We start from the raw sequence: 19408 nt of genomic DNA, 5'->3' as shown, positions 1-19408 counted from the left end.
GATGGTTTTTCATGACAAGTTTACTTACTTGATGGCCCCGTGAATCAAACGTATTTGAGCTGCGCTTGTGAGTGCTTGTTGGATAGTTTAATCCCAAAGACTATGCATTTTCAGCTAGTATTAGATCCTAATTCGTTGTTCTTCTTATGGGCACGGATTCTTGTGGGCACTGTACGTTTCTAGGAACATATTGTGAATACGCAGACATTTTCCAATCTTCATTTCCTTGCTCTCTTGGCACCGTTGTAGTTTTGTCTGCATATATTGAACTATTTGAACCGAGATAAGAGTTTAGAGTTTGTCATTCATGAACTCGTGGACGATTATATGAACCAGTAACTGGCGTGAAGTCCACAGCAGTAAATGGTTGCTAATAATTCACTAGCGTGACATTGATGCAAGCAAAAAAAAGAGTCAGTCGTAGACCTGAATTGTATGATTCTTGAGCATAGGATGATTGAAAGCACGTTGTCTGTAGATATCAATGCAATCTACAATATCACCATGTTCAGTCTGTTGGTGGAAAAAGAGATAACAAAGATATGACTATAAAGCAGCATAGTGTTGGTGGAAAAAGAGAGAACAAAGATATGACTATAAAGCAGCAGCAGAGTGTTTGTTAAACTTTAGGGCTGGTTTGGTATTGTTGTGCTTTAAAAAAAAAATTGTTTTTGCTATGCTGTGAGAATAAGCAGCTGAGTGTTTGGAAAACTTTTTTGTAAAAATGCTTTTGGAAAAAAAGCAGTATTATAGTGTTTGATAAATTTTTATGTAAAATAGTTGTGATTGTGTGAAATGACTAAAAACGGTATAATACTAGATCTGTCATTAATTTAATTTTCTTAACAAATAAAGGTGAATTACTAAATATACTTTATTTTTTTTAAAAAATATTTATAAACTTTATCTTAAACATATAATCCAATGTTTAACAAGAAATTATAATTCAACATTCAACATATAATCCAACATTTATGCTGCTTCACGTTTTCAGCTTTTTTTCAAAGCTCATTTTTGCTGCTTCATGTTTTAAGCTTTTTTTTTTCACTCAAAACTATGAAAATAAACAGTTTTTAAATGTTTACCAAACACCTTTTTGAGCTCAGTTTTTTTTTTTTTTTTTTATACTCACTTTTTATAAAATCACCTCAATACCATTTCTAATTCTATAAACCAGTGAATTCAACATATCTTCTGTAGAAACTGTAAACTGTCGGCATCTAAGTAAAACAATTTCATTACCCGGAAACTCTTCATTGCAGGTTTATTGACAAGTTTAAGCTGTCTATCCAGCTCCAGTCGTCGTCTTTTGATAATCTTCCCCGGTCTTGGACTGCACCTGCAACAAGAGGATAGCAAACGCTGCCAGAAGCATAACCATCACTTAGTTGAAGTTTCTGGCAGCCGTTCTCATAGAACCAGCTATTGTACTTCCGAGTTTCGGTGTACTATGAAATCAGGCAATTATATAACAGAGCCCTAACAATTAGAGTTCAGATTACCTAATTTAATTTCCTATTCAAAATGAACATAAATTTTAGCCCAAGTTAAATGTACAGAAATTCGTAGTGTCGTTGTCAGCAGTAACTGCACCTGTACATGGAAACATAGAAAGGTTCCGAGTTTGCTTAACAAAAGAAGAATAGGGTTCTTATTCATTTACCCAAAAAAGGGTTCCAATTAGAAAACACGCATTTACTAATTAAGCTCTAATCCATAGCATAGTACAGTTTGAACGAAAGCAACAGGTACTTGGAACAGTCAACCTTTCATATTATTTCTTTTCTTTACTTCGTTTTGTTAGCTAGATTGAAATACATTGTTGACTTATTCCGTCGACACTAGACCATAGACACAAGGCTTATTATCTAGCTTGATATATACGTTGACCTCCCCATACAGTAAACTATACACAGTGTACACAAAATGAGATCCAAGCGTGCCCAATACTGATCTTTGCATGCTTGTTCAAGGAGTCATAAGACATTTCTCAAGTGACTTAAAACCAGTTCTTCTAACCTACCCAAGTGCCTAATTTCCACTGTCCAATGCAGACCAAATCTATAGGTAGTATAATTTTTCAGAAGGGCTGCTAAAATATGGTTTCCATGATCAGTTCTTCTAAAACATCTTCTACCATCTCAAAAACAACCTCCTCAGAATCATTCCGGAGATCTAGCCATGTTCCAGAGCTTGTTATGTCCTTTTCAACAATTTTCTGCAACTTCCGTGGTGATGAATGCGGTAAGAGGTACCAATCAACAGACTTCATCACCTCATGAATCACAGTTTTCTCAATGGAAAGTTGTCTTGAGGCAATTGGCTTGATAAATGACACCCACGGGGAGTATGGAAGCTGAGTATGATATACCTCGACAAGGACTTCATTTATACACTCAAAGAGCAGCATACAATCATCACTGAATTGGTTAGCCTGCAACTTGACTGCATCAAACAAGAATGGGTCAAGCAGTTGATCTGATGAATGCCACATCAGTGAAAGCTCATCCCAATTTAAGCTGGAAGCTTGCAGCACTGCCCTCACATACTCCGAGATAACTTGGTGTTCACTCAAAGAAGAAGTTTCAATGTACAGAGGGGACCTTGTAAGAGGTCGAGATTGGAGCTCTTCGGCTGCAGAAATGGATGCATGGTTTAACTCAGTCACATGAAGTGGATAGGGGAAATGAAAAGAAAGAAAAAATGGTAGGTCCTTATGAAGGCTTACCAGGTTCAGATATGGTGCTTGCGGGACTGGTGACGTCTAAAAAATAGTGCTCAAGTACAGAAACTGGACTTGGCTGCTCTCGTTTATCTTCAATGTTATCAGAACTCTCCACCCTCTGAATAATTGGAGTTGCTGAGAAAACATCTGGTGAAGATGTTAGTGGCTGATCCTCAAAAAGATCTGTTTCTCCTTGGCATGTAGCATCACTAGTCTCTGTAGTGTTGGTCTTCTCCATGCTATCTGGTTTGGTTAGAACTTCCAAAGAACTAGGTTCTCCTGGGTGCATAGAGGACACTTCTATGGAATTAGTTTCTCCTCGGTGCGCAGTGGAATTATTCTTTACAATTTGGACACAGCCTGCAGAAGATTGATTATTAACTAAACAAAGCTAAACTAAATAGAACATAAGTAAACAATGAAAGTAACTCCATACCTTTAAGCCTCGAATTATCTCCCAGCCCTCTGGTGTCAATATTTCGCTGTATATCAATAACTTGCAATTGATCATCAAGTTTCTTATTCTCAGGCATGGCCTCTACGTCCTGCCTCAGTGGACTCAAGTAGCAGGTTTTCTTTTCTTTCTGAAGCCTAGACTTGTTCTCATATACCAGTTGGTAATTGCTGTAGGGTGAAAATCGCATTGGTTCATCAACAAATGTATTTTCCCAGTCCCTCGCCGGACTGTGTGTAGGCAAGAAGTCATACTCAGGAAATGATGCCACCTTTTCCCAGGTTTTCTGTGCCTGTCTTTCAAAGTTGTTCTTGTCCTTTTTTCCATTCATTAACAATTCTGACAGATGTTCCATAGCCTCCGCAAAAGTTTCAGATTCTTTTCGCTTTGGTTGTCTAGCAAGCGAAATGTTTGAGTTTTGAAGGCCACATCCACTGGTTGATGCAGCTTCACATCCAATGTTTGATTCACCATCATTCACCTTGCTTATGTTGACTCTGTTCTCGATATCAAGAGAAGACTTGCTCACTACTCCACTGTCAGCAGCATTATTGGAGCCAGGTGAATTTCTTCTAATGATCTCTACACCTTTTCCTTTAGAATCGTCTTCAGAGCCTTGGCAAGGAGATATTTGAAGTGTACCATTGATTGTCTTCGAGTCCTGCTCTTTGCTGCTTACCCCTATAGCACGTCTCAGTTTCCTCTTTATACGGCTGAGGGAAAAATTTGCAGGCCTCTCACTTTCCCCATTACTTCTCAAGCTGTAATAAGATTGAAAGGAGCAAGAATCGATACCGTCTGAAGAATTTTGCAATCCTGGTGGGGTAGGTGTTAAAACTACTATTCTCTCTGAAAATCCACAATCACCACTTGCCTGAGACGGGTAAATATCACAGGAATTTAACTTGTGAATGCCGGAAGGACCTTCAGATTGCCTTGCTTTACTTGTCCTTTGTTCTGAAATGTTCTCTTCACAGACAGATTTACTCTGATGTTTTCTTGCCTGAGATTCTCGGAGGTCTTCGATGTGTTTGACTAGCAGAGAATTGGGGTCTTGTAGGAGTTTTATAAACAATTCTTTATTCGAATTCAAAATCTGCAACGCATCTGAGAACTGTTTAGACTGGTAGTTCACCCCGTTAATGAATTTTTGACTTACAATGGCCTCTGCTGCATTCATTTGTCCCGGTGGAAGATTATTCTCATTAAGCTGGTCATACTTTACATAATCAATGCTTTTACAGCCACATCCTGTTCGCTTTTTTCTATGCATCTCTTTGCTTAATACTTCCGGCAATGCTGCTGAGTGGGGTTTTTCCACTGAAGTTGAACTAGGAGGTTTTCGATGCTTAGTTTCATTCTTCAGACCGTGAAGTGGTATCTCATTAGATCTCTGACGATTATTGCTAGTCTTTCCATTATTCTTTGGTAATGGACAAACGAATTTAGAATCAGATTGCATATGTTTCACTTCATCAGTAGCAATCTTCTTATTTATCTGCAGCTCGGTTGACAACTCTTCCCCCTTAAGCTTTCTTGTATTTGCCATATTTGAGTCAACTGTTTGAGTTTTGTTCTTCATTGCATCCTGAACAATTGAAAATGCTTATCAAATATTTTGTTTTAGTGCTTACTCGATCAAGTAACCATGTCAGCTTTCAGTTGTGTGAGATTATATCAGAGAAACCAAAGCAAAAAACGAAGAAAATTTTGTCTACCACTAATATTTCTCCCAGATGGTTTGAAGAGCCTATTAATATATCAGTTCCATTCGTTTTTCTTGCCTAGTACTCCAGTAATTGATCAAATAGTATGTTGGCAATGTATGTACACGCACAGAACTCAGAAGACTCAAAACAATAGAGAAAATCAGTTGACATATATATTTCCTTCGTCTTCTATAAGTCAAAACAAAAAAGCTAGCAGGCATCATGAATCAGAAGAATCGGTTTTTTGAACAAACATTCAGGTACGTGAAAATATGCACCATGTTCGATTGTAAAAGTAGGCCCGTGGAACTTGGAACTTACACCCATGTTTTCGCTCTTCTCATCCATTTTGTTAAGCAAATCAAGCTTGGTCTTAAAATTTCCGTCATCTGCATACAAAGAAGAATTATGAACCTTTTCAGTACAGCAAAAAAGCATTCAATTCACAATTGTGCCTTACCAGTTCTCTTTAAATGGCTCTGGTGCGAAAGCAGCTTCTTATTCGAACGACCTTGACGAAAGTTAAAGAGGCCATATAAATGCCACATACATCCTGTCTCGTACTTTTCGCATATCATAGGGCTCTTTGGCATAGGGCTTTTCGGCATAGGGCTTCTCGGCATAGGGCTTCTCGGGGGTGTCATTCTTGCCCCGATGAGTGAATTGGGAGAGCTTGGCAAAAGAAAATAACACCAAATTTAAATTACCAAACTAGAGAAGGTGCGAGGATGGACAACGAAGTAGCATACAAGTTTTCGTAATTTCAAACTCAATGACCCCAATAAGAATGCAGTTGTTTTTCTCCCGGGTTGCATATAAACACACACAGAATGACATGAACTTAACCAAGAAGAAATACCATAGAAACGTAAATATATATGTATGTATGTATGTATGTATGTATGTTCAAAGTCGACAATTGCGGATTCTGGTTTTATATAAATATAGATGATTGTGATGTACCATAGTCTTCGTGTGTGTGTATATATGTATGTTCAAAGTCGACAATTGCGGATTCTAGTTGTAGATAAATATAGATGATTGTGATGTACCATAGTCTTCGTTTGCGTGTCCCACCATGTGAGCTTTTTTCAACGATGCATAGCTATAGAGATTTGTTTATTCAGAGAAAGGACAAAATTAGAAAAGAAGATATCCGAAGTAAATTACGAGTAGCTGAAATTGAAGATAAGATAAGAGAAAATCGGTTAAGATGGTTTGGACATGTGAAACGAAGACCTACCGGCGCTCCAGTTAGAAAATGTGATTACGAGACAGCTCATGACCAAAGGAGTAGAGGAAGACTCAGGAAGACTTAGAATGAGACCTTGAAAAAAGACTTGGAGTACTTAGATTTATTGTAAGACATGACACAAAATCGAGTGTAGTGGCGTTTTAAGATTTATATAACCGACCATACTTTATGTGATAAAACTTTGTTGTTGTTGATGTAGATAAATAAAAAATCACAACTACCTTTTGAAGATGTAGCATAAGAGACAGGTTATGGCCATCAATTCATCTCCCCAAGAAATTTCCACCTCAAAAGTTGAAGCAAGTAAATAAATTTTCACTTTTCCAGCGGTTCATTGGAGATTAAGGAACACAAACAGGAAAAAGAGGAGATTCAAGCCAAAATATCTTTTACTGGGCCTGTGTTAACTCAATTTTAGCAGCTCAAAAGCTACAAGCTAGCTGCACCTACAAGTGTGATTAGCTCTTAATTAGCTAGTACTAATCAAATTTTGTATAAAGAGACATTTTCTGTTTGTTTCTATAGAAAGTGAAAAATCTTGTCTGACAACCAAACCAAAAACACGAACTATTCTAATAAAAACATGCATACCCGAGATTTAAAATTTCACAAATATCAACTAATTCAAGAGATTTTTACAATGAAACATAAGAAACAGAGAGAAAGAGGTACCTGGAAAACTTGAGAAAAAATGGAAGCCTTTTGCTCTGAATATGCAGATTCCTCTGGATTTCTTGCAGTATATATACAGATCTTGGAACTTCAACGTCAAACTGAATGTGTAGAAAGAAACCTAGAAAGCTTAATCTCAGATGGGAGATGGAGACTGGAGAGAGTTGAACAAGGAGGAGGAGAAGTTATGGAAAATTAATGAGAAAAATAAGAAAATGGAAAGGGAAAGAAAGAGAGAGAGGGATATATATATAAATAAAAGCAGAGGATGTTAGAGATTTTATGGTGAAAGTGACTGGTAAATTGCAATTTGCATTGACAACGAGGATGAGGAGTCGGGAGGAAAGCTTTCAAATGAAGAAAATATTAAGTTGGGTTGCTCTCCAACTTCTCCTCTGTCTCTCTCTCTCTCTCTCTCTCTCTCTCTCTCTGGCTTTCTGCATTTCCAACTTTTAACGGTCATCAGACAGACTCGTCACCTCCTCCTATTGTTTTCAAGAGTACTCTTTCTCTGCACCCTAAGCTGAAGATAAAAGATATTGTCTGTTACGTGTGTGAATCTTATAACAAGATTGTTATCAGCTGCTATTATATAATGATTTTTTAACATGAGATTAGTGTTAATAAAACAATGATATTCAATTCCCCTATTTTTGAAAATACGACTAGGATTCTCTTCCTTCCTTTTTCATCATCTTCCATCTTTTCCTCTCACATTCTCTATTTTATCTTTCTCTTTTTATAAAGAAAATTAATATAAGATATTGACTTGATTTAACCATGACCGTTCAAATAGAAAGGAAGGGAAAAAGAGGAAAAAAAAGAGAGAGAATCATACTCCTTGAAAATGGGTGGCCCTTGGATTTTCATATTGTTTTCTATCAATCACACATGTTATATATTCGAGTAATTTTATTCATATTATGTTTTTATATCACATTTTCATACCACTTTAAATGACAGTTGATGTGGATATTCACATCATTTGAATTAATCAGATTTTTAAATTTAGTTCATTATTTAATAAACTAATAAATAAGAAAAACGAGTTAATTAAATGATTATTGTGGTATACGAGGAGGCTTTTTCCTTCCTTTCCTTGAGTTTTGCAAATTTTTCAAATAATGTGATTGTCCACGTCAGATGCCACCTAAGGTTGTATAGAAATGTAATATAGAAACATGGTATAAATAACATTATTTACAAAATTCACACTAAACGCTAAGTCACGCAATAAATCAGTTATAAGAATAATTGAATATCAAACGTGTTATTTACAAAAGTCAAATACAAAATGTCTCATTCCATTTCCCAACAAGATATTGTTTGCCTTCAGATTGTGTTGAGCTGCATGGACATCAAATCTCATATCACTTAGGTAAGGGAAAATAATGTGCGCTTTAGAGAAACACCACCCCACTAAGGCAATTAGCGCCCGGGCCATTGACATCAAATCTCATATCGCGTGGACATCAAATCTCATATCATTTAGACGGTTTAGGTTCTCTTTTCTAATTTTCAAATGCTTAGAAAATGTATTTTCCTATTATCGCATGAAATTTCCTACTCTCTAAAACAAGGCATGATAAATTATTTCCGTGATTTCCTTTCCATGTACTAATGCTACTTTATGAGACTTATTAAATTAAAGATAATATACACAAAATTACCAAATAACTATTAAAAAACTGTAACTTTCGAAACAAATTTATTGGAAATAGTCTGAAACATTTTTAATTTACTATTTTTAAGATTAGAATCTCTAAATGTCTTCTATTTTTCATCCATTCCTTTTCGAAAAGATTCGAATTTGGATCGGAAATTCCAATCCAACTTGTCACTAACAAAGACAACTCTTCCATTCTCCATAGGAAATTAGTTAGCAATGATATGAGGAGTGTTCCAACGAAACTAACTTTGTATATTCTCTTTCATAGCTTCTTTATTTTTTTGTGTACGATAACTGCATGTTAATTGTAAATTTCTTTCACATTTCAACAACTATGGTTTTTAAATTATTTCAGTTTTTAAAATGGAAATCAAACCAATGTTTTAGGAATAAATTAAATCTGAAAATAATTATCAAACAATTTTAGTTAAAAAAAAAACCCAAAAACCGAAAAGAAAAAAGAAAAAAAAAAAAGGATTGTTGATCGGCCCCTGAAGTATAAACATATGAACAAAATGAAAAGCTGCATTTTACATTATGGCGATGGAGACTTGTGGGGTTTGGGGGATCATGAAATTGGGCGCGTTTTCGGATTTAGTGGGAGAGGAGTTGTCGTTGGCGACAAAACACTCGTATTTTGCCAAAAGTTAATAATGTGATCGGGAGGGAAGCAGCCAATCCATCCATGAGGCAGCCACAATCTATGGCTGATTGGTTGATCAGAAAAACAATTTAAAATTTGTCTGTCTTTACTCCCAAAGTTTGAAATTCTTGTCTCATCTTTTCAAATTTTGACCTCCATGATTTCACCTCACCGCCATGGATTCTGGCTGGCTGGCTGGCTGGACAGCAGAGGACTGGACTCTCTCTTACATTTGCCTCCTGTACTTTTTCTGTATTAAGATATCAGAAGAGAAATCATATCTCATGCATGCAAATTTTGTCCAGTCCAATTTGATGTCAGAAATAATTTCTCCAAATAGTCTCGTCCTAATTGAATGGTCAATTTTTCTACAATGTAACGGAGCGAAAATGTATTCCGAAAAAGAAACGACGAGAGTTGAACATTGAGATTGAACTGCTAAAATAAATATACCTTATATAGTGACAAATTCAGGACGCTTAATACCACGGAGCATTGGAGCCATACCCTTGAATATGGCACTATATGGAGTTCTTAATTCAGAATGGTCCCAAAATTTGTTAATGTATTTATTGAATTAAGTTCTAATTTATGAACACAAACAATGAACTGTTCAAATTAAAGACTAGTAGTCTAGTAGAACATGCATGCATGTTGTTTGGCTCAACCAAAAATAATGGTTTGAACTGTTCAAATTAAAGACAAGTAGAACATGCATGTTGTTTGGCTCAACCAAAACTAATGGTTCGGACATGTGTTACGTAGCTCTAAATTCCATCTACAATAGTCATGCAAAATAATTATTATGAGACTAATCAACACGCTCAATTGTAGATAGCCATCAACTTTTATTGTACCATATTGAAGAATGAAATTGCTCGATGCATATATCAGCACTGCCAGAAAATAAGGCTTGCCCTACATAATCATGCCCGACAAACTATATTTTCTCGGGTAAAAGTACCTTATCCAATGATTTTTTTAGTTAGTAAGGTAAAACTGGTCAATATTGAGGGTTTGCTCAAAATTTTTACGAGACAAAAAAGAATTGTACGGCAATGCTATAATCGTCAGGCAAATTTTTGACGCCAAGAGAAATAAAATGGTGCATAATACCTTAAGGTTTGCGCGATGAAACTTGTGTTCGTCGGCTAGGTCCCATTTACCCAATGGGCCACTTCGTCGGCCCAAGCTTTGGCGACGTTTGGCAAAGGCCCACCATGACGTGATAAAAGATCCACAGACAATTATTTCTGCATTGGTTTGCCGAGCATGTAAGTATTTTTATTTTTAAAAAATTTAAATTGATTGTCTTTTGAAAAAACTTACACATTCAGTGGTCATTGGACTTTACTAGATGCAACAGTTAAGAGAAGACAAATGACCCTTGTTTGATGAAGAATTATTCCAACTAGCATGTTGTCACGTTAGAGCCGAAACGTATGTTGGTTGTCATGTGAACGGAATTAAATTCTTAACAGCTGAACAAGACGATAAATTGTGCACTTAAAATTGTGGATCTTTGTCCTGGGGGTAAATGAATTCAATTGTTATACACAAACTGCAAGGAAGTCATGCTATTCAAGTGTCATTGGTTTGATACGAACTCTAACAAAGCAAATAGTCTCATTCAATATATATATATATATATATATATATATATATATATATATATATATATATTTGTTATCGGTCAACACAAACACCCAGTGGTTGAGGTTGATCCCTACATCCTTGCCAATATGGCAAAACAAGTATTCTACTTGGGTGATTGAAAGCTCAATGGTGGTTGGAAAGGAGTACAATTCTTATTACATAGAAATATTTGGAACTTGCCAGACAAAATAGCAGGATGACGATGAAGATACTAATGATGACCAAAATGTTTACAAGGAAGATTCATCTGCAACCACTCAAAATCTTCCCGGAGTACGAAGCAACCACATTGTTGAACCATTTGAGATTTCGGGTGTCCCCACACTGGAATAGATGCAATATTTATTGACCTCGGGCGCCTACCACCGATTCAGTGAATTCATTGTTTGAAAATAGCAGCGATGACTCAAGCAATGAAAGCGATATTAAAATGGATAATATGGAAGTAGACGAGCATATTTGACAGTGATTAAGTGTTCAGTGATGCAATGTTAATGTGTACCAAATAAAATATTCTATTAATTTTATCTAAGTACAAAGGCCCATCTATCTTATTGTTTTAAAAAATAACTTATGCTTTGCCTGACGGAATAGAAAATATTCGTCGAGTACAGAACTCTTGCCCGACAGAATCGAAACATTCGTAGGTTAAAGTATTTAGGATTTAGGGCTTAGTGTATTCATCAGGCAAAGTGCCCATAATCCATCAGGCAAGTGTATTGGCAAATTTCGCATATATGAAATGTATGAAATACGTATGAACAAAGGAATAAGAATTTTCTTACTAAAATTGGAATTCGCAACAAATGGAAAGAAATTGATAAATTCTACTTAGACTATGGCATTTTTCAATTCCGTCGAGGATTTTCGCAGTCAAGGAAATTAATTTCCACAGCCCAATTGTCAATATAGTTGGTATATACTATGAGATTGTGACACACCCCGACCCAGAAAGTCCACTTGGACCCTGAATCGAGCTGTGCTGGCCGACACCTGGAAGGTGACGAAGCCATAAAATGTGATAGTGTATAAAAAGTGAATAAATTTGAATCTAAAAGTGTCTAAGTACCAGAGTGCGCTACGAGTGGGAGCGAACCCATTTCACACGCGATGTCAGAGCATAAGTAAGGTACAGTAGTATGGGTAAGAATCATACCCTCAAAATATCCATTAATACTAAGATTCACCACAGATTGTTGTCGATACAAACTCAGCAGCTAAAACCTGGAGGGCACCAAACAGAAGGTGTGAGTAAGCAATAAAACCAAGCTTCCCAAAGTTATTACCTCTCTAAAAGTAATGCCCTAATGTAAAACCCGTATCGTTTTCCATAAGACAGTACAACATATATACATATATCCAAACCATACTCAGAAATGACCAAAACCACGGTTTGCCATTAACTCCACCATACATTAATAAGTAGGCCAAATGAACTAAATCAATACAAAGTGATATATCAGTCAGAGTCATCTAAAATGACATGTACAACTTATCCGTATCTCATCAATCATGGCTAGCATATAAGTCGGAGTCACCTCTAGTGACCTGTACGACTTATCCATATCTCATCAATCCTGGCTAGCATATAAGTCGGAGTCACCTATAGTGACCTGTACGACTTATCCATATCTCATCAATCCTGGCTAGCATATAAGTCGGAGTCACCTCTAGTGACCTGTACGACTTATCCATATCTCATCAATCCTGGCTAGCATATAAGTCGGAGTCACCTATAGTGACCTGTACGACTTATCCATATCTCATCAATCCTGGCTAGCATATAAGTCGGAGTCACCTATAGTGACCTGTACGACTTATCCATATCTCATCAATCCTGGCTAGCATATAGCTCAATAAGTATACCTGCACACGAGTCGGAACCACCTAAAGTGGTCTGTACGACAGGACTGGGTGTAAATAAATAAGCTCAAGTGCTACGATCACGTGAAGACTGGGCGAATAATCGCGGGTCACCTACGAGTCGGAACCACCTAAAGTGGTCTGTACGACAGGACTGTGCACCTACCTTGAATCCAAGGTGAGCATAAGGTGCGGGAGGTGAACATCACGTGAAGGACTGTGCCCTGGCCACGGGCGGGAGCACTAACACCGGGGTGCAGGTTTATGAGCTCTCAATGCATCTCAATATAACATGTGCAACACATGGCAACCAGTACGACAGTATCGAAGTTGCCTAACACATAACTGTAGTCATGCTATAACGCAATCGATTCAACTAGTACCATAAACTCACCTGAACTTACCTGGGTGTCCTGAGTTCACCTTTGCACTTGAAAGCATTCCCAATAATTATATGCAAGTAATATACATATTGATATACTATGATGCAATCTAATACTCAACCATGTCGTAGCATGTTCAATTATAAACAATACAGTGAGAAGTGTACAATCAATAACGCATTACTCCCAAACTACTTATTTTCAGGGATAATTATCCATGACGACCCAATTAACACTAATTTAGCTAACTAATTCATAAAACTAAAACTTGCCTTTACCAATTTCTTTCGCCTTACTCAATTTCCCAAGCAAGGCTTTGGTCTCAAATATTTTATGGCTGCATCTAACGTCTCGTTAGACTGCCTACGTACCCTAAATAGGGATCAAGCCATTCGTAGTTCATATCGTACTTCAAGCATTCACAATAATTAAATATGAAAGTAATATACCTAATCAATTTAAAATTGTCGATAGAAGTCTCAATAATATGTACGATAAAAAGGAAAAGATCCACTTACTTGGAGTCCACGCTATGATTCTCTAGCGCACACATCGAGGCGTCCTGAATGATTGGTCCCTGTGACCAATTATCAAATCACATCTCAGAACTCTTATCCGAAGAGTACGTAATTCACATAAAACACAACCTCAACGACATTCTAAAATAGTTTGATACCCATTGACCACAAGTCAACCGTCGATCAAAGATCGATGGTAGGGCTTACAACCCTGTATAACTTGACCCGGAAGATCCGCATATCAGATTTCCAATCCGCAACTCCCAACGATCCACAATATGTTTCAAGAATAACATACTAAAATTTCGTTACGATCCAACGGTCAGATCTCCGCCAATTGCCTAAAACAAGTGGCCATGAACATTTATTTTACTAACTTACAAATCCAATTCAGGAAGATCCGTAAGTCGGATTCCCGATCTGTAAATTCCTATAATCTTTAAATATTACGTATTATAATATATCCCATTTTGGTGATGATCCAACGGTCGGATCATCGATTCAAATTTTTATCAAGTAACGTATCGTAACGAATTTAGGTTCCAACTATCAACCTACGTCATTCAAATGACAAAACTGAATTCAAGACATTTGACATAGCCTAAAAATAGCATTGGCGGCCCACTGGCCACGCGCCGCCGCACGCGCCGCCGCGGGTGGCGGTCGGCCGCCCCGACTCGCCGGAAAATCCAACTATTTCCAAAAATTCTCAAACTTCACAGAAATGAAGATCTCAGTGAGTGGAGCAACTTTCATACCTGCCACGAAGTCCAAAAGTGGACGGAAGATGGTCAATTTTGCCCACGAAGCCGGCGGATGCCTAAAACTTCCCGACGTCGATTCGTCGTCTACGGTGGTCCAACGGGGTCAAGGTTGGTTGGGTTTTGCTCCTGGGATGATGGGCTACAAAGCCCAAGTGGTGGCATCGGCCATTGCTTTGCCGATTTGCCGGAAAATCGAAAAGGGTGGCCGGAGCACCATTGATTTTCGTCAACTTTCGTGGCCTCAAACCGCCTCATACCATGGTCAATCAAGGTGGTTCTTGGGTGGGTTTTGTAGAGGGGAATGAGAGCTTCAAGATGGTGGTGGTGGCATCGAAAAACTCCACCGGAGTTGGCCGGAATCGGCCTTGGAAGATGGTCTGGTGGCGCGGGTATGGGTGCACGGGAAGCTCTCTTCCCTTTTTTTTTTTTTTTTTTTTTTTTTTTTTTTTTCCCTCCCTCCGTTACTGATTTTGGGCTTCCCCCACAAAGTGGGGGTTTAATTTAAATACACACTAAACCTTGAATAACCAATTTCGAACGTCCGTAACTATACCGTTATAATCCGGACGCGCAAACGGTTTTCGCCTATACGTTCGTACCAAAGAGTACTACGAGGATATGCTTAAAGAATAAGTCCCACACCTCTCAAGTCGATGGTCAACGGAAGTCAAAATCCTTGCCTCTAGGGCAATTTAGTAAATTCACGCTTTTAAAATAAAATAAAAACGTAAAATTCGGAACGGGTTGTCACAATCTACCCACCTTAAGAAAATTTCGTCCTCGAAATTTAAAATCATCAGTCCAAAGTAGAATACTCAAAATTAAAGAGATATATGTATGTAAATACATACACGAGGAAGATACAAAGTGATGGCGACTACATAAAAGAGGATGACATTCTGTCATGATCGGAGCGTAGTGACTCTTCTTTCATGCCTCCAAATTCCTACTATCCTCTCATAAACGTGTTCAAAGCGTAACGCACTTCGAAATTAAGCATGTAATATTTTTGGGTCAAGCCCAAACAACCATTAACGAATTAAATAAGTAAATACAAATATTAACGTAGAATAATCTACTTGTTTACTTGCTTAACAACCCAACGAATAAGTTATTAATATTACGGTCTGCACCCCGCAAAACCGACAATTCACTGTTGTCTTGATAAGCAAGTAACAATTCCCGAGGGTGCAATATTACCATCTTGCCCCTCAATAGGAAATACACATGCCAGCCTCGATCGTACTCATTCACTACCTTCTGAGGCAACATCGTCAATAACATAAATTTTCTACATCACAATCTCAATCAAATATTTGTTCGCAATAATCTGCTGTAAATCACAAACTGCACATACAATATTTGTATTATATTTCGAAGGATACCATACTCCTAAACAGGAATGTAACCGTAGTTACCCATAATTCTAACAAAAGTATGCGTTCATTAAATATGCGTTGTGCGTAAAATCTCCATACATCAACTCCAATGATATCATAGTTAACCCGAAATTGTAACCGTGGTTACAAGTGACTAAAATGGAGATAAGGATATACTGCAACCATGCTACTGGTGGGACAAGCAAGATGCAACTCGTCCACAAAGGTCTGAGTAACTCATTTCAAACTAATCGTTAATCTAGGGATAGAAATGCAATAAGGAACAACTTCTAATACTCAAAACCTTCATAACGACTTCCAAAGGCTTGGAAGTGAAACATGTAACACGATGAAATATAAATACACCAAGATGATAATCTTGTCAGGTTTTTGTTTGCTGAAATTGGTATATAAGTCTAGGAGTAGTTTTCTCAAAAAGTCATCGTCCTCTGGACGCACTTAGAAAATTGTAGTTGTCCAGATAATTTTGAACTCTATAACCTCAATATCCTCACAACATTAATCAAGGGCAAGGTCCATCTAGAGTGAGGATTCATTTAAAACACATCAAATGAAGCCTCGATTTTATCTCTTCCCTACTTCCACATTTGGTCACGTCACAAAGAGAACTTCTAGATCACATCACCCGAAGAGGTTGACTACATCCCACTTCTATCTTAGTGGTCTTCACAAGTGTCTTATCGTTGAAATTTCAACACCCATTTTCAGGAAATAACTATTGCCAATACTTCAATTTTTTTGAGCAAGAAGAATATTGTTTTCTACTTAAGTAAACAACCACCAATTGGAACATCATATAAGCGTATCATCGGTTTAGCATCACAATTAATGAATTTCACATTCTTTACATATACCACATATCTCGAACTGCGCATATAAAAAGATACTTCCCAATTAAATAGAAAAGGACAAGCTAGAAATGTGCGAGAGTAGATACACGATAGTGCACTCATAGATGCTGATTTAATTCTACTATTGCCTCAGACAGAACTTAGCTTGTTCCAAAATGTAAATGTAATAAAAAGTTCTAAGATCAATGAAGATTTGGACACACTTTTCTACATAAGAGTCCCAATCAATATTCCAATGAAATTAGAAATTGTTAATTCTAGTTCAGAAGTACGATGATTCATCTTTAGTGGTTCTACCACCGAGAAACATAAGCGTTAACATACTAAGAAAGTTTGAATCCGAATTGACTTATCACATCAATCGACAATCATCATGCATCATCAAAATCTCCACCGAGAAGTGTCATTTAGCCTTCGAAATAAGGTGATGACTGTTGACTTTAGGTCAATGAATAAGATGATTCGTTTCAAACGATTCGAATCGTGAAAAGTAAAAGCAATACTCCGTCATGTTGCCATACCAACTTAACAATGTGGTGGTATCCGCGGTAGGATTTTTGGGATATGACGCCAAAAGTATACGTCCTCGAAATTTACAGTACTACTAACCAACTCTACGACACGAACTAAAAGGTCTTCACAGTTTCCTCGACACTTATAACAATCTAACAGTGAGATATCATCCCGCATTTCGATTCTAATGTCTATGGAAGTGATCGAGAGGTGGTTAGTCAAAGGGTTTTCGTTTACCTAAATAAGTGATAAGGTAAAACAACAATCATGAGTTTAACGTCCTATTGCAAAGCTTATTCCTAAGCTTCCACGATCCTAATTTATTCGGCTCAAGCGAAGTAGTTCATTGATCCTAGGAGGATTTGATGATTGCTTTTCGGAGTTCTACAACTCCCAGGATATGACAACTTACATTCGCAAGCCTATTCTCACACATTTAATAAGTACAACTACGAAAGCAAAAATCTGGAATAGCGTTGATTGAAAAATCTCAATGCTAGAAAAAGACCTTGCTTAATATCTACTTTCAAAAAGACTTCATCGACAGTCGATCTTCCTCCTAAAGATCCAACATGAACACAAGTACGCTTGAAGATATTAGTGCTAATAGGGACCGAACAATAATTATCCCTCCGATGATCTTCCGCGGAATGTTACTAAGAAATCAAGATTAACTAAGATTTCCAATCTTTAAAGAATCAATACTAATGGCGGTAGGACAATGATAGAATTATTTGGTAATATCTCTGGCAATACATGATTATCAAAACATTTACTTAGGCCATCAACTTGCCTCACTTGTATACCTTTCCTCCACAAGGAAAATCTTCGTTTTAGTTCTATGGACATGGCCAAAATGATCATCTAAAATGTCGTGAACACAATATAATTGTCCAAAACTTAAGAAAAGTTAGCATATCTTTCCATATTCGACGAGGTGGCATCATTCGAACGTCAAACACAAAAACCAAGAGTGCTCACATCACGCGTGTGATGAACACAATACTGCCCAACATATGCTCTGATACCAAATTGTCACATCCCAACCCTCAAGCTCCAGTGATATTGTCCGCTTTGGCATTCCCTGCCCGAAGACAGAGCTACCGCACGGTTTTGTTTCTGTGGACCGGTACTCAGCCGTAGCCAGCGCCTGCCCTCCCCTCAGGGAGTCCACAAAAGGCCTCATTGAAACTTAAGGTTGGCAATGGATATATAAGGCCCAAAGACCAAGCCCTCACGGGCGATGTGGGATACTACAGATTGTGTACGCCAAAAATCACCATAAAACAAACATTCGGAGATTAGATAATAAGACGAAATACTTCGATAGTTAGAAACAAAAAATAAATATTTAACGGTTATTTTAGCTCTAAATTTAATTATTTTTACAACTACACTTCTCAAACCGTCAAACTTGTTTGAATATAGTATGAGATCGCATACATCAAAATCACCAAAAATAAAACTTTGAGGGAGTAAAAAATGGGACCAAAGGTTGGACGGTTAATTACAAACTTAGCATCATTATTCAACGGCTATATCACCTTAGATTTGGGTGATTTTTTTTTCTTCCAAATATGCTATTTGAGGGTTCAAACCCACATTAACACACTTGATCATCAAATTCAATGATCGTTTAACTGTTGCAAAAAAGTATTATATTATAGTTTTTAGGAAATATAATAAATTATATGTGTATTATAAATTTTTATGAAATTCAGATTTAAAGCAATGGAAGTATTGGTGAAATAAATATGTTAGACAATTTATTAAGTTTGGAATTTTTAGGAAAAGTTTACAATTTTTTTAGAGATATGCCTAAATTGTGCAATAGTCGCCGCATTAGTATAGGTAGAAACCTCATAAAAGAATGATAGAAGAATATAACTCAGAACATATACGTGCGGCAGACCTATGAGTTCATTCAATATTCAATCACTCGATTGTAATCCTCATCCAGAATAGGTTCTCCATGGCTACCGATAGATGGAGGAATATCTCCCTCGAAGTGAAGCAGGTGCTGACGGCAGAGCTTTTGGTAAATGATTTTTATTTAATAATTTTACTAATTTTAGTTATTCTAGATAATTACTTAATGTATTTTTATACCTAATACTTGTTTTTTGTCTATTTTAGATCAATTTTGAGATCGACATGCAAGACCAGGATACGGTGGTCCTACATAACCCGACTGTGAAATGATTAGTTTAGGAATAGCACGTACGGGCTGTGCAACCACTACAGGACTTTTGAAAGTCATGAAGAAGCTCTGACCCATCCGCCTCCTGAATTTGAGTATAGGATGGACAAATGGCATTGGCTCTGCGAATCTT

At 37.1% G+C, this 19408-nt stretch overlaps 1 protein-coding gene and 1 long non-coding RNA gene across 4 annotated transcripts; both read right to left on the bottom strand.

Annotated features, from left to right (window-relative positions):
• Positions 1-1749: 1749 nt before the first annotated feature.
• Positions 1750-7378, bottom strand: LOC137713499 (uncharacterized). Of its 3 annotated transcripts, none has more exons than XM_068452798.2 (6): positions 6816-7378; positions 5349-5560; positions 5210-5277; positions 3162-4767; positions 2729-3085; positions 1750-2634 (listed from the first exon to the last, which is right to left on the bottom strand). In XM_068452798.2, the coding sequence occupies exons 2-6, from the start codon at positions 5530-5532 to the stop codon at positions 2093-2095; spliced, it is 2757 nt and encodes a 918-aa protein (XP_068308899.2). In that variant the 5' UTR covers positions 5533-5560; positions 6816-7378; the 3' UTR covers positions 1750-2092. The 3 variants fall into 3 exon arrangements, with proteins under 3 accessions (XP_068308899.2, XP_068308898.2, XP_088540673.1); XM_068452797.2 differs by having other exon boundaries at positions 2729-3004; XM_088684547.1 differs by lacking the exon at positions 6816-7378 and having other exon boundaries at positions 5349-5731.
• A 4430-nt stretch (positions 7379-11808) lies between these two features.
• LOC148691235 (uncharacterized) lies at positions 11809-14699 on the bottom strand. Its single transcript, XR_015955549.1, has 3 exons — positions 14306-14699; positions 13548-13606; positions 11809-12007 (listed from the first exon to the last, which is right to left on the bottom strand). It is a non-coding gene; the product is annotated as an uncharacterized LOC148691235 (long non-coding RNA).
• Positions 14700-19408: the final 4709 nt, after the last annotated feature.

This window comes from Pyrus communis, chromosome 14 (genome assembly GCF_041283825.1).
Source record: "Pyrus communis isolate YQ-2024b chromosome 14, ASM4128382v1, whole genome shotgun sequence".
Classification (NCBI taxonomy): Eukaryota; Viridiplantae; Streptophyta; class Magnoliopsida; order Rosales; family Rosaceae; genus Pyrus; species Pyrus communis.
Note: the sequence above shows the minus strand (reverse complement) of the source record. Positions and strands in the feature narration are given on the sequence as shown.